The sequence below is a fragment of the Hypanus sabinus genome, chromosome 25, assembly GCF_030144855.1.
Source record: "Hypanus sabinus isolate sHypSab1 chromosome 25, sHypSab1.hap1, whole genome shotgun sequence".
NCBI classification, from domain to species: domain Eukaryota; kingdom Metazoa; phylum Chordata; class Chondrichthyes; order Myliobatiformes; family Dasyatidae; genus Hypanus; species Hypanus sabinus.
In genome coordinates this window covers 17,444,414-17,456,503 of record NC_082730.1, presented here as the reverse complement: position 1 = coordinate 17,456,503, position 12,090 = coordinate 17,444,414, and the positions used below count along the sequence as shown (strand labels likewise).

The 12,090-nt window shown below is 40.3% G+C and overlaps 1 protein-coding gene across 2 annotated transcripts in view; it reads left to right on the top strand.

Annotated features, from left to right (window-relative positions):
- pik3c2b (phosphatidylinositol-4-phosphate 3-kinase, catalytic subunit type 2 beta) overlaps nucleotides 1–12,090 on the top strand; it is a 167,578-nt gene that overhangs the window by 109,379 nt on the left and 46,109 nt on the right. For both annotated transcript variants that reach the window (XM_059950209.1, XM_059950210.1), the window contains exons 17-19: nucleotides 1,475–1,568; nucleotides 3,291–3,385; nucleotides 11,487–11,667. In XM_059950209.1, coding sequence (XP_059806192.1) covers nucleotides 1,475–1,568; nucleotides 3,291–3,385; nucleotides 11,487–11,667 — 370 coding nt within the window. The remainder of the gene's footprint in view (nucleotides 1–1,474; nucleotides 1,569–3,290; nucleotides 3,386–11,486; nucleotides 11,668–12,090) is intronic.

Below are 12,090 nucleotides of genomic sequence, written 5' to 3'. Positions count from 1 at the left end.
AAGGCCACTTTTAGAGTTTCCATCTCCATAACACATTTATCAATGTCTGGAATGGCCTGTTGAGTGATTGTGACCAACACTTAGTATTCCCTATGCATGTTTGTCTACATTGTCTTCCAGTCAACTAAAGTTTCAATTTCAAAGTTTCCTTTCAACGTACTCAATCTTCCTCTTTGACCCTCTGTGTCCAGCTTTGAGATCTCCCCACTCCTCAGTTCTGATGTTTTACATTTCCTATTTTTTTCATTATGCTTTTGGTTGTTTTTGATGTGTCCTGTATTTTGGAATATCGATTCAATAATTCTGCACTCAGTGGCCACTTTATTAGGTACACTAGTGAAACCTGCTGTGGTCTACTGCAGCTGTAGCCCATCTACTTCAAGCTTCGACGTATTGTGCATTCAGAACTGCTCTTCTGCACACCAACATTGTAACGTGGTTATTGGAGTTCCTGTCATCTTCCTGTCAGCTTGAACCAGTCTGGCCATTCTCCTCTAACTATCTCAGTGGTTGGGAAGATGTTAGAGTTGATTATAAAGGATGAAGACACATGATAAAATAGGCTGTACTCAGTATGGTTCCCTCAAGGGAAAATCCTGCCTGACAAATCAGTTGGAATTCTTTGAAGAAATAACAAGCATGATAGACAGAAGAGTTGGTTGATGTGTACTTGGACTTTCAGATGGCCTTTGACAAGGTGCCACACATGAGGCTGCTTAGCAAGCTATGAGCCCATGGTGTTATAGGAAAGATTCTATCATGGATAAAGCAGTGATTGATTGGCAGGAGCCAAACAGTAGGAGTAAAGAAAGCCTTTTCTAGTTTGCTGCTGATGACTAGTGGTGTTCCACAGGGGTCTGTGTTGGGATAGATTCTTTTTACATTATATGTCAATAATTTAGATGATGGGAATTGATGACTTGTGGCAAAGACAACCTGAAGATAGGCGGAGGGGCAGGCTTCCAACCTTTTTTATGCCATGGGTCCCTACCATTGGCTATGGGGCGCGTGGACCCCAGGTTGGGAACCCTTGCTCGAGAGGAATCGGAACAGGGGCAAACCAAGCTCAAGCCTTCTATACTCCTCTATTTGATCTTGGCTGACCTGCATTCTTTGTCTGAATTGCTGCCTTCCTTCTGCTTCCTCCATGACCGAACCTAACAAATTTCTGCCAATCTCAGTTTGTAAATTTTTAACAATTTTAGCTTTGTTATGGAAGTACTTAATATTCCTCATTTCCCATAACTATTGTGTGAAATAAGTTTCCTGAATAACTTTTATATATCCCACCAGAGAGAACTGTCTCCTAAGTGCTCAATCAACTTTTTGAATGAATCGTAACATTCTGTTAAATCGTCCTAACACATTTACACATTTGGAAATACAAGCTCAATTCATGTAAGATTAGTGCCAGGTAAAGATGGTGTTGATTACAGCCAAGCCACAATGCTAACTCCTTGACTGTTTTACATAGGTTCCCTGATCAAGAGCTTCGCCGCACTGCAGTGCAGTGGATGGAAACCATGTCTACATCTGAACTTGTGGATTTTCTACCTCAGTTAGTACAAGTGAGTATCCTTAATATGAGAATCTGAGCAAGTCAATCTTATTTTTAAATTCTAATTGACCTATTGTTACATTGCAGTTATATTCCAATTATGTTATATATGGTGAATGAAGATCAGTTGTATTCTTCAGGTGAAGAGGGCTTTGTTAAGGAATGGAAATAATTCAGAAAATGTGTAGCTCAGGTGGTTGATGGTTGGGCTGATCTATTCTCTGATCTTGTCAATTTACTTGCAAACATTTTATCACCATACAAGGAGACACCATCAGCACACAATCAACGGCGCATTGATTGTGTCTCCTCGTACGGTGATGAAACACTTGCAAGCAAATTGCCAAGATCAGAAAATAACTCAACCCAACCAGCTTAATGTGTATGTGGTTCACTTTATATACTCCAAAGCAGAATTTGCTGCTTAAAAGATTCATGTTGCAGTTAAACCCTCCTGTCAGAGTGGGCTCTGCAGCACCACTTAAGTTGGGGAACACATAATTTCAGTCTATCACAGCAATTTAATGCCATCACCTTGCAGTAGGAAGATGACAGAAAGTGTTAGCTGTAAAGAATGTACTTGAGGATGAGAGCTTGTAAGTTAAGTTGCTAAAGGCAGAGGCCATGTGGAGTGAAGTCCAATATGCATAAATACACTGAGGTGTATTTTCACTAAATACAGTGAAAACTTGCGGTAGCATTGTAGCCAAATACTGTATCGGGGGTTCCCAAGCTAGGGTCCACAGTGCCCTTGCATAATAGTATTGGTCTACAACATAAAAAAGGTTGGGAACACCTGCTGTACGTACAGTCAAAACACAGAATATAAATTATACAAGACAGGGAAGAGCAGACAAAGTGGATGGAAATACTGCCAAAACAAAGCATTAGAGCAAAATAAAGACAGAATTATACAGTGTAGCCCAACTCATCCATACAGATTGTTACAGCTTAGATTCAAATTCATTTATCATGTCTGTATGGAAACACGCTTTGAAATGCGTCATTTGCAACCAGCTCGTCTAAGAATTGCTGGGGCAGCCTGCAAGCGTCGCCACACAGTCTGGAGTCAGCGTTGCATGGCTGCATTGCTCAGAACAACATCAAACACAACAAGTGACAAAACAAGCCTTGTTCAACACACACACACACACACACACACACACACACACACACACACACACACACACACACAGACACAGACACAGACACAGACACACACACACACACACACACACACACACACACACACACACACAGACACAGACACAGACACACACACACACACACACACACACACACACACACACACACACACACACACACACACACACACACACACACACACACACACACACACACACACACACACACACACACACACACCTAATCCCAGAACAAGATGTCTTCAGCCTCCAGTGAACTCAGTTTTTAAACGCATATTGTTTTAATAATACTGTGGGAATGAGATGAGCAAATCTGTCCATACTGTAAGCTTTTTAAAAGGACAAAGGCAAAGAATTTTGAATTTAAAAATATAAACAATTCATGATACTTTGGGCTAACTGATGCATCACAGCTGCTGTGAAAGGGTTAAATGTTTGTTCACATTTACTCACCTGGGTTTCAAAAAGACCTGAAGTTTTACTTTAGCAACGATTTAGACCGTGGGTGCAAAATGGAGGGAGTCCTTTAGTGGCTGTTGTGAGATCTGTACTTTGACATCTTACAGGCCCTGAAGTTCGAGTGTTACCTGGACAGCCCCCTGGTGCGGTTTCTGCTGCGGAGAGCCATCTGTGATGTAAAAATTGCTCATTATCTCTACTGGTGCGTAAGTTGATTGTCTCTTGCAATCTACCCCATTTTGGTCAGAATCAATACAAACATGCAGACATATACATTTAGGTTGCTTTGGGACTTCTGAAGAATTCTCCTCATGTAATTCTGGTCCATGTGATCTTTGAACTAGGGAAGATGTACATTCCAATGTCATAGAACGTCGTCAGAAAGTCGTAGAACGCTTCTGACTTAGTTTTTCATAAACTGTCCTTGACCAATGACGTTTAGGTTCTTTTCTGCAACAGAAGTATTTCATTTCAACGAAGTTAATGGGACAATTGGAGGTACTGAGTAACCATGTATTATGTGACAGTGGTGTTGGAAACCACTTTTTTTATAGTACTTTTTATAAGATAGTAGATGAATTAATGCAAAACTAAATTGCAGTTTAAATTGTTTTTAAAAATCTGTACTTTTACTATGGTTGTAGTTTAATCATTTTGTACTTTTTAACATACTCACGTATTTTTCCACACTTACTGGCAGAAAACTATATAGCAGCTGTGTATACCTTTTCATTTTTCATTGGCTAAGTATTAGCACGTTACCCAAGTGATATAATTGTGCAACCAGTGTTTGGTTTATTTTTATCTTAAGGAATTTCCCTTAACTCTATTATAAAAGTGATGAAGTTTTCAGAGGTGCCATCTTTTCTTTTTCTTTTAATCTTCAGCTCCTTTGCTGTTCATTCATCTCTGCTTTGTTTCTCAGCTCTTTACTTAGTTTGCTTAGTATTTGTATATATGTTTGTACTTTAAAATAAGCGATCATTAAGACTGTTCGCCATTCTGTACCTCCGGAAGAACCTTAAGGATCAGGAAAATTACAGACATCCAACAGCAGGGAACTTATGCATTTGGTCAACAATATTATGGTGGTAGGATAGCAGGCAGTGATGGGTACTGAAGCAATTTACACTTATCCAACTTCAACAAAAACAGGTACTGAGGATTGTAACCCATCGATATTCAATGTGATCTTAGTTTCTCTAAACCTATTGTTTGATGTACCTTGCACATTGAATGTTCAATATGTGCAATCAATGTAATGTGTGTCTTTGGAATCAGTCACCCATCTTGTAGTGGGCTGAAGTTCGACTCTTAATTATGATGTCTAGTCTTGAATCAAGCTCAGTGTTGAACAATGATGTAGATTGGAATTTGACTGGAGTTCAGAATTATGATTCCATCATTGTGTTGTATGTTAATTTTGCCTATTGTCACTTTTTTTTAAAAACTACTCCATTCATGAAATTATAATTGCTACCATTCAATCTTCACTCTGAAGGAATATTTCCCAACAGAACTAATACCCACTTGAATAGAGAACAGTACATGTCCTTCAGCCCACAATGTTGTGCCAACCATTTAACCTACTCCAAGTTTAATCTAATGCTTCCCTTCCACATAGCCCTCTTTCATCAATGTGCCTATCTAATAATGCAGAGGTTCCGAATCTTTTTTATGCCACAGACCAATAGCATTAAGCATAGGGTTCATTAATGCCAGGCTGGGAACCCCAGCTCTAGTGTATCTTCCTCTTGCACCATCCCTGGCAGCCCATTCCATACATGCAGCCCTTTCTGTGTAATCAATTAATTTTTTAAAAGAAACTACTTCTGACATCCCCATTATACTTTCTAACCATCACCTTAAAAGTATGACCACTCATAATATCCATTTCTGCCCTGGGGGGAGAAAAGCACTGGTTGTCCACTGTATCTGTTTCTTATCATCCTACACACCTCTATGAAGTCGCCTCTCATTCTCCATCACTCCAAAGAGCAAAGCCCTGGCTTGCTTGGCCTTTCAGCAAAGCCCCATCTCACTCAACCTTTCATTTGGTGGTGTACCTTGAGCTTCTCATTTCCATCCTTCCACTTCACCCGTTACTCACCAATGGAATCAGCATCTGTGCACCAGGTGTCAACAGCCAAGGCCGCTACTAAGCGGTGAGCTATCGTTTGCCAAACTGGGCAGTGCCCGTAAATTCTCAAGGTGGTGTGAAATCTTGTATGCCGGCAGGATACTTGAGTAATGAACTGGAAACATCAACGCAACATCCTGGTGATGTTAGGTGTACTTAAGGATTGCATGTGATTCCTTTCCCATCACTGCACATCTCCAGAGGCTATCTTACTTGCTAAGTTTTTGAGCCAGTGGTGAAGTAACAGTGTTCAACTTGGATCACGAAAGAAAGCCCTCAGAAATGTGTGGTGTGGGCTTCCTTTCTGCCGACATCTATTGATATTAAACACAGAGGTTTCTGGCATTCGGCAGCAGTGATGTCATTGAGTTGGCTGAGTTTGAAAAGAATTCTTCCAGACACAAAACCAGAAAGGAAAAACAAAACTTCTGGCTGATATTTTTGCAGTTTAACCACTCTAAATATAGAATGGAATGTGTCTTTAAGGCCAAGTAGAAAATGAATACCTGGCCCTTGCTGCTTTGAGCATCTGTCACCTATATATTCAGTGTCCGCTTAATTCGGTACAGCTGTACACCTTGTTAAAGCAAATATCTGGTCAGTCAATCATGTGGCAACTCAATGCCTAAAAGTATGCAGACACAATCAAGAGGTTCAGTTGTTGTTCAGACCAAGCATCAGATTTGGGATGAAATGTGATCTAAGTGACTTTGATCATGTTGGTGTTAGGTGGGATGTTTGATTAGCTCAGATACTACAGGAATTTTCACACACTACCATCTCTGGAGTTTACACAGAATGGAGCGATAAACAAAAATGTCCAGTGAACAGCAGTTCTATGAGGGGGGGGAAACACCTTGTTAATAAAAGAGATCAGACAAGAATGGCAAGACTGGTTCAGACTCAAATAATTTCAGTACCTCAAATAACCATGAGTTAGAACAGTGGTGTGCAGAATTTCACCTCTGAATGCACTGCATATTGAACATTGAAGTGGGTGTGTTACAGCAGTAGATCAGAATCAGAAATGCACTCTGTGGTCACTTTATTAGGTACTTAATAAAGTGGTTGCTGAGTGCAGATGATAATGTATATGCTATGTATGTAAGGCCAGATAAATTCTGAACTAGCTCTAATTTAACAAGAATATTATTATACTGTTGACTAATATATTTTCCAAGAATTGGAACAAAAAGTTTTGAGCATCTTTTGAGTGAACTTTTAAGAAGATTTGCTTTAACCAGTTCTGTTAGTGTTCCTGTATTTAATCATCAAGGCTCTTTTAAACCCAACCTTGCTGGGTTTCACTTTTGTGCTTGTGCTAGCTACGGCGGAAAATAGCGATGTCTCAAATATGCAGTGAGTTTCAGGAGCTTTTTTCTCAAAAAATGTTTGCTGAACTACTATCAAAAGAAGTAGGACTTGAATAACCTGATAAACTTGATTTTAAAAGGAAACTAATCAGCCAGTAGTGAGGAGTACCCAGAGTGCTATTTGATGTTTTCCTCCTGCATGTAGACTGTAATGACAAGAGACCTTGGGTGCATAAGTTTCCATGAGAATTACTTTATGCTTGCATTTATGTAATATGCAATCTTAAATAGACACTCCATGTGCCCTCATGGTGCATGTGAAAACTTCCATGGCAGTATTCCAAAGTCAACCAGAGATTCCTATCAGAGTCCAGGCTGATACTTCTCCCTTCAGACAAAGTCATGAAAACAAGTTGTTTGAAAGTCAAACTTTTGCAAATGTCGGCAATTTTCAGAAGATGGTATCTGCGGAAAGGTTTCTGGGGTTGAATTTTCAGGTTATAGAGGTTTTCAGGCTCTATAGCCCATCTCTTCCATTCTGACCAAAATATGTACCTGTGCTGAAGTAGATGCCCTTCTATCAGAATTGGACAAAGCGGAAGTGAAACAAGTTTTAAGTTTCAAACAAAGCAGTGAGGAGTTCAGAAACAGTAAAGGAAGATCCTCGTAGGGTGGGGATCAAGGAAAATTTAATGACATGAATGGTGGTGATGTTGGCAGTAGAAGGGTCGTGAAGGTGCAGCTGAGGGAGCTGGAGGCGATAATTAAAAACAGAAATTACTTGAACAGCAAAATGAAGTTGTATATGTAAGATAGATTGGACTAGTTGATTGTCAGTAGGAAATTACTGAATTAAGTAGAGAATCTTGGAGGGCACTCAGCGGTACAGCCAGCAGAACCTCCATCTCACAGCTCCAATGACCTGGGTCTGGTCACAACCTTGTTGCTGTGTGTAAAGTTTGCACATTCTGTATCTCTGTGGGATTCTTTTACGTTCTCCATTTTCTTCCCAAACTTCAGTCATCTACTGATTAGCAAGATAATACAGTGTCTGGGGTACCCTTGATGGGAATCAGGAGATAATAAAAATGGCTTGTAGAGGATTAAATTTCAAAGTAAATTTTATTATCAAAGTACATTTATGTCACCGTATACAGCCCTGAGATTCATTTTCCTGTAGGCATACTCGGCAAATCTATAGAATAGTAACTATATCAGGATCAATGGAAGATCAACCAGAGTGGATCTCTGATGATGCTTTTCTATGAGAGTGTTTCTTGTAGATGTGCTCAATGGTTGGGAAGGCTTTATCTGTGATGTACTGGGTCAAATCCACTACCTTGTGTAAAAGTGAGGGCTTGATGGTTGGCATGGGCTCAATGGGATGAAGGACCTGTTCCTCTGTATCTCTCCATGATGTTGGCTGTAAAAAGCATGAAAGATGATGTTCTTATGATGAATTTATTGGAGCAATGTAGGAAGCCTAAGACAGAAGTGAAAGTAGGGGTGGGTGGAGTGCAAAGTAATTGGAAGCACTGGGTTAGCCTTGCAGACTGAATGGAAGTGTTTGCCAATGTAGTCAGCCAATCTGCATTCATTTTTCCATGAGGTAGAGGAGACTATACTTCACCTAGAAGAATGTTTGGGTCTATGGCTGATAGGAATGGTGGGTGTCTCCTGAAGTCTAAAGAGAAGGAGAGAGGGCACTGTCAGAGAAGGAATTTTGGTCCAGAGCATAATACAGGGCAAAATGTAGTGGATATGGCCCAGTCCATCACAAGTAAAGTCTCCCCACCATCGATCATATCCATATAGAGCACTTTCGCAGAAAAGCAGCATCCCCAGTCCAGGTAACATCCTTGTAAATCTCCTCTGAACCCTTTCTATGGTTTCCACGTCCTTCCTATAATGAGGCGACCATCATCCAGGCCATACTCTCTTCTCACTGCTGCCATCAGGAAGAAGGTACAGGAGCTTCAGGACCCACACCAGCAGGTTCAGAGACAATTACTACCTCTCAGCCATCAGGCTCTTGAACCAGAGGGGATAACTTCACTCGCCCCATTCATGAACTGGACTCACTTTTAAGGACTCTTCATCTCGTGTTCTCAATGCTTATCTATTATTAATAGATTTACTTTGTACTTTGAGGGCACGGTCATTTCAGAATATGAATGGGAAAGATGGACGAGGTGGTTGGATGGCAGAGGAAAGGCACAGGGAATGTAATTCTTATTCTAGATAAGAGGAAAAGCAGTGGGAACAGATGTACAGGAAATGGGACAAATGCAGTTAGGAGACGTACCAAGTCTCGTGGTGAGGAAAGGAAAACTGGTGTGGAAGGTGGCATTGTTAGAACAGATGTGACAGAAGTGTTGGAACTAGATGAATGGAATGAGGTGTGAGAAGAAGTGTAGTTAGTTTGGTTGTGAGTTTATAATGAATATGAGTCACTTGCCAAAATTGAAATAGGGCATTTGAGAAGGGAAGGGAATGATAAACCAGAAGAAAGTGGCATCAGAGGTGATGAGACTTTAAGTTCTGTATAAAAGCAGGAAGCAGCACTGGTATAATCCTCAATGTCCTGTTTCGGTCTCCTCCTTACAAAAGCTGGCTTTAGCTATTAGAAACATGACTAAAAACCCAGCTCTTAGAGCTGATATATTAAATGCAGTGGCAGACATTGGCACCTTTCCCTTGATTGTCTCTGGTCACAACACACTCATAGAATAAATAAAGTCACTTCAGTAGTGAGTGCAAAGTATTCTAAAGAATTAACACTCAAAAGATGCTGATTGTCAGCAGCAGCTACATTCTAAGCCTCACAGTAACAGGCTTGTGTAATAATCTTACTCTGACTACTGTTCAGTAGGTGATTATCTACTAACTTCAGGCAACACAGCATTTGCACTGATAGAACAAAACTTGGTGGAGCTCTAAACTGCGGAAGTGTGTAAATATGTTGTCTAACACAGTGATGTCAAAACTTTGCGCCCCATTCTAAACTTGGATGGATGATGATAATGTCCCAGGGAGAGAAATTAAAACACTGATGATAATTGTAAACGTGCAATATGGCATCAGTGACACATTGCATTTCACTTCCAAAAATTTGCGTTCTTTGACTTCAGGATAAGGCATAGCTGCTGTGTGTGCACACTTAGGGTAAGCAACTGAGACGGAATTTCTTAAATGAGAAAATTTACAGACACTAGAACTCAAAGTAATGCACACAAAATGCTGGAGGAACTCAGCAGGCCAAGCAGCATTTTGTATGTGTTGCTGAATTTCTTGGTTGATTAGCTTAAATCAGAATTGATGGATGTTGAAACCAGGACAAGTACAGTGAGAGGGAGACAGTGGCTGGAAGGGTATTCAACCATGTTAGGTGGTGGTTGGAAAAGATTTTGTGGGAATACAAAAATTCAAATTTGACCTTGTAATTCTGACATTCCTCCTTAGTAGATGTAAGTTTAGTTGCAGGGTGTGAGATTTGTACGGGTTGAGAAGAAAGTACTGCAATTGTTATCTTGACAGTAATAAATGTCCTTAATAAGGAGCTTCTGACAACCAGGAATAAATTGTACATTATTCCATGATATTTTCAACTTGGCAGTGGCAATGTGGTTCACTGTGATGCTCTACATTAGCTTTCAAACATGTTTCTTCAACTAATGCAGTTGGTATTTCTTACCATTCCTTTCTTCCTCATTTCTGCTTAGCTTTTCCTTCAGTGCATCATGCAGCTTACATTGATTACTTCCTGATTGAAGGTTCCAGTCGCTAAAAGTTTCTTCTGTGTATCTGTAGGGAAATGTACGGTAATCAATTTGGTAGAAGGAATGAGACATAGACTATTTTCGGAACCGGGAGCAAATTCAAAAATCCGAGCTGCAGAGGGTCTTGGGAGACCTCGTGTGGAATTCCCTAAAGCTTAACTTGCAGGCTGAGTTGGTGGTGAGGAAGGCAAATGCAATGTTAGCATTCATTTCAAGAGGACTAAATAAAGGATGGAATGCTAATGCTTTAAAAGGCATTGGTCGACCACACTTGGAATATTGTGGGCTATTTTGAGCTTCTTATCTAAGAAGGGATATGCTTGCATTGGAGCTATCCCCTTCATTCCTGGACTAATGTATAAGGAGCATTTGATGGCTCTGGGCCTGTATTCGCTGGAGTTTAGAAGAGCGAGGAAGATCTCATTGAAACTTATTAAATATTGAAAGGCTGAGAGTGGATGTGGGGAGGAGGTTTCCTGTAGTGGGGGAGTCTAGGACCAGGTGGTATAGCCCAGAATACAGGGACTTCCCTTTAGAATAAAGATGAGGAGGAATTTCTTTAGCTAAAAGTTTGTGTGTCTGTGGAATTCATTGCCACAGATGGCATAGAGGTAAAGTCATTGAGTATGCATGAAGCAGAGGTAGATAGTTTCTTGATGTTTAAGGGCACAGAGATTGCATGGAGATGGCAGGAGAATGGGGGTTGAGTGAGTTAATAAATCAGCCATGATGGAGTGGTGGAGCAGACTCAATTAGACAAATGTCTAGTAGTCCTATGTCTTATAGTCTTATCAGTAACCATCATGTGCCTGTAGTCCCCTTGTTCTGCTCTTGTGTGCAGTGGGTAATCAGATTGTAGTCTCCTTATCTTAAATTGTATATAATTGTAATAATATATTTAATGTTGAAATACCATACAATGGGCTGAAATTAACAGAATACCAATCGATATTTAGGATATGGAGCAAAGTTTGTGAAAATTTTATTCTATCATGTGACTTTCTCTGTTTAATTCTTCCCTTTTTATGTAATGTTATTTGTGCTTGATTTTTTAAAAATATTTCTTTCCAGGTTACTGAAGAATGCATTGAATGACTCCCATTTCAATGCTCGATACCAGCATCTTCTTGGAGCCTTGCTATGCTGTGTGGGGAAGGGCATGAGGGAAGAGTTTGATAAACAGACCAAACTCGTCCAGATTCTGGCCAAGATAGCACAGAAGGTCAGAGACACCACTCTGTCAGCTCGCCAGGTCAGTACATGCAGGGACGATCTAATATTGACCTTTTTGTCCTGCTTGTTTAGGACGGTTTTAGAGCACAAACTTCATACTAGATAATTACACCAAAGGCTTGTAGAGCCACATACTAGTTTGTTCAATACCATCTGCAGTTAAATTTCCCCTGGTCAGAATGCCGCCTCTTTTCTCTTTGAAATGTCGTTGACTTAAATATAAAAAGTTTGAGCTAAATTTCCAAATTCCATTGCTTTTCTGATTTGTACTAAACTTTGACAGAAAAGAAGAGACAAGTGTTGTAGCCCTCTGAAATGCATTAGGATTTCCTGAAAAAGCTGGGCTTGATCCTCCTTGCTCTGTCTACCTTTCTGGTCTTGCTGGTTGATCTCCCTCTTCTGGAAGACAGCATTGACACAGTCTAAGCAAAGAGCAGTGTGT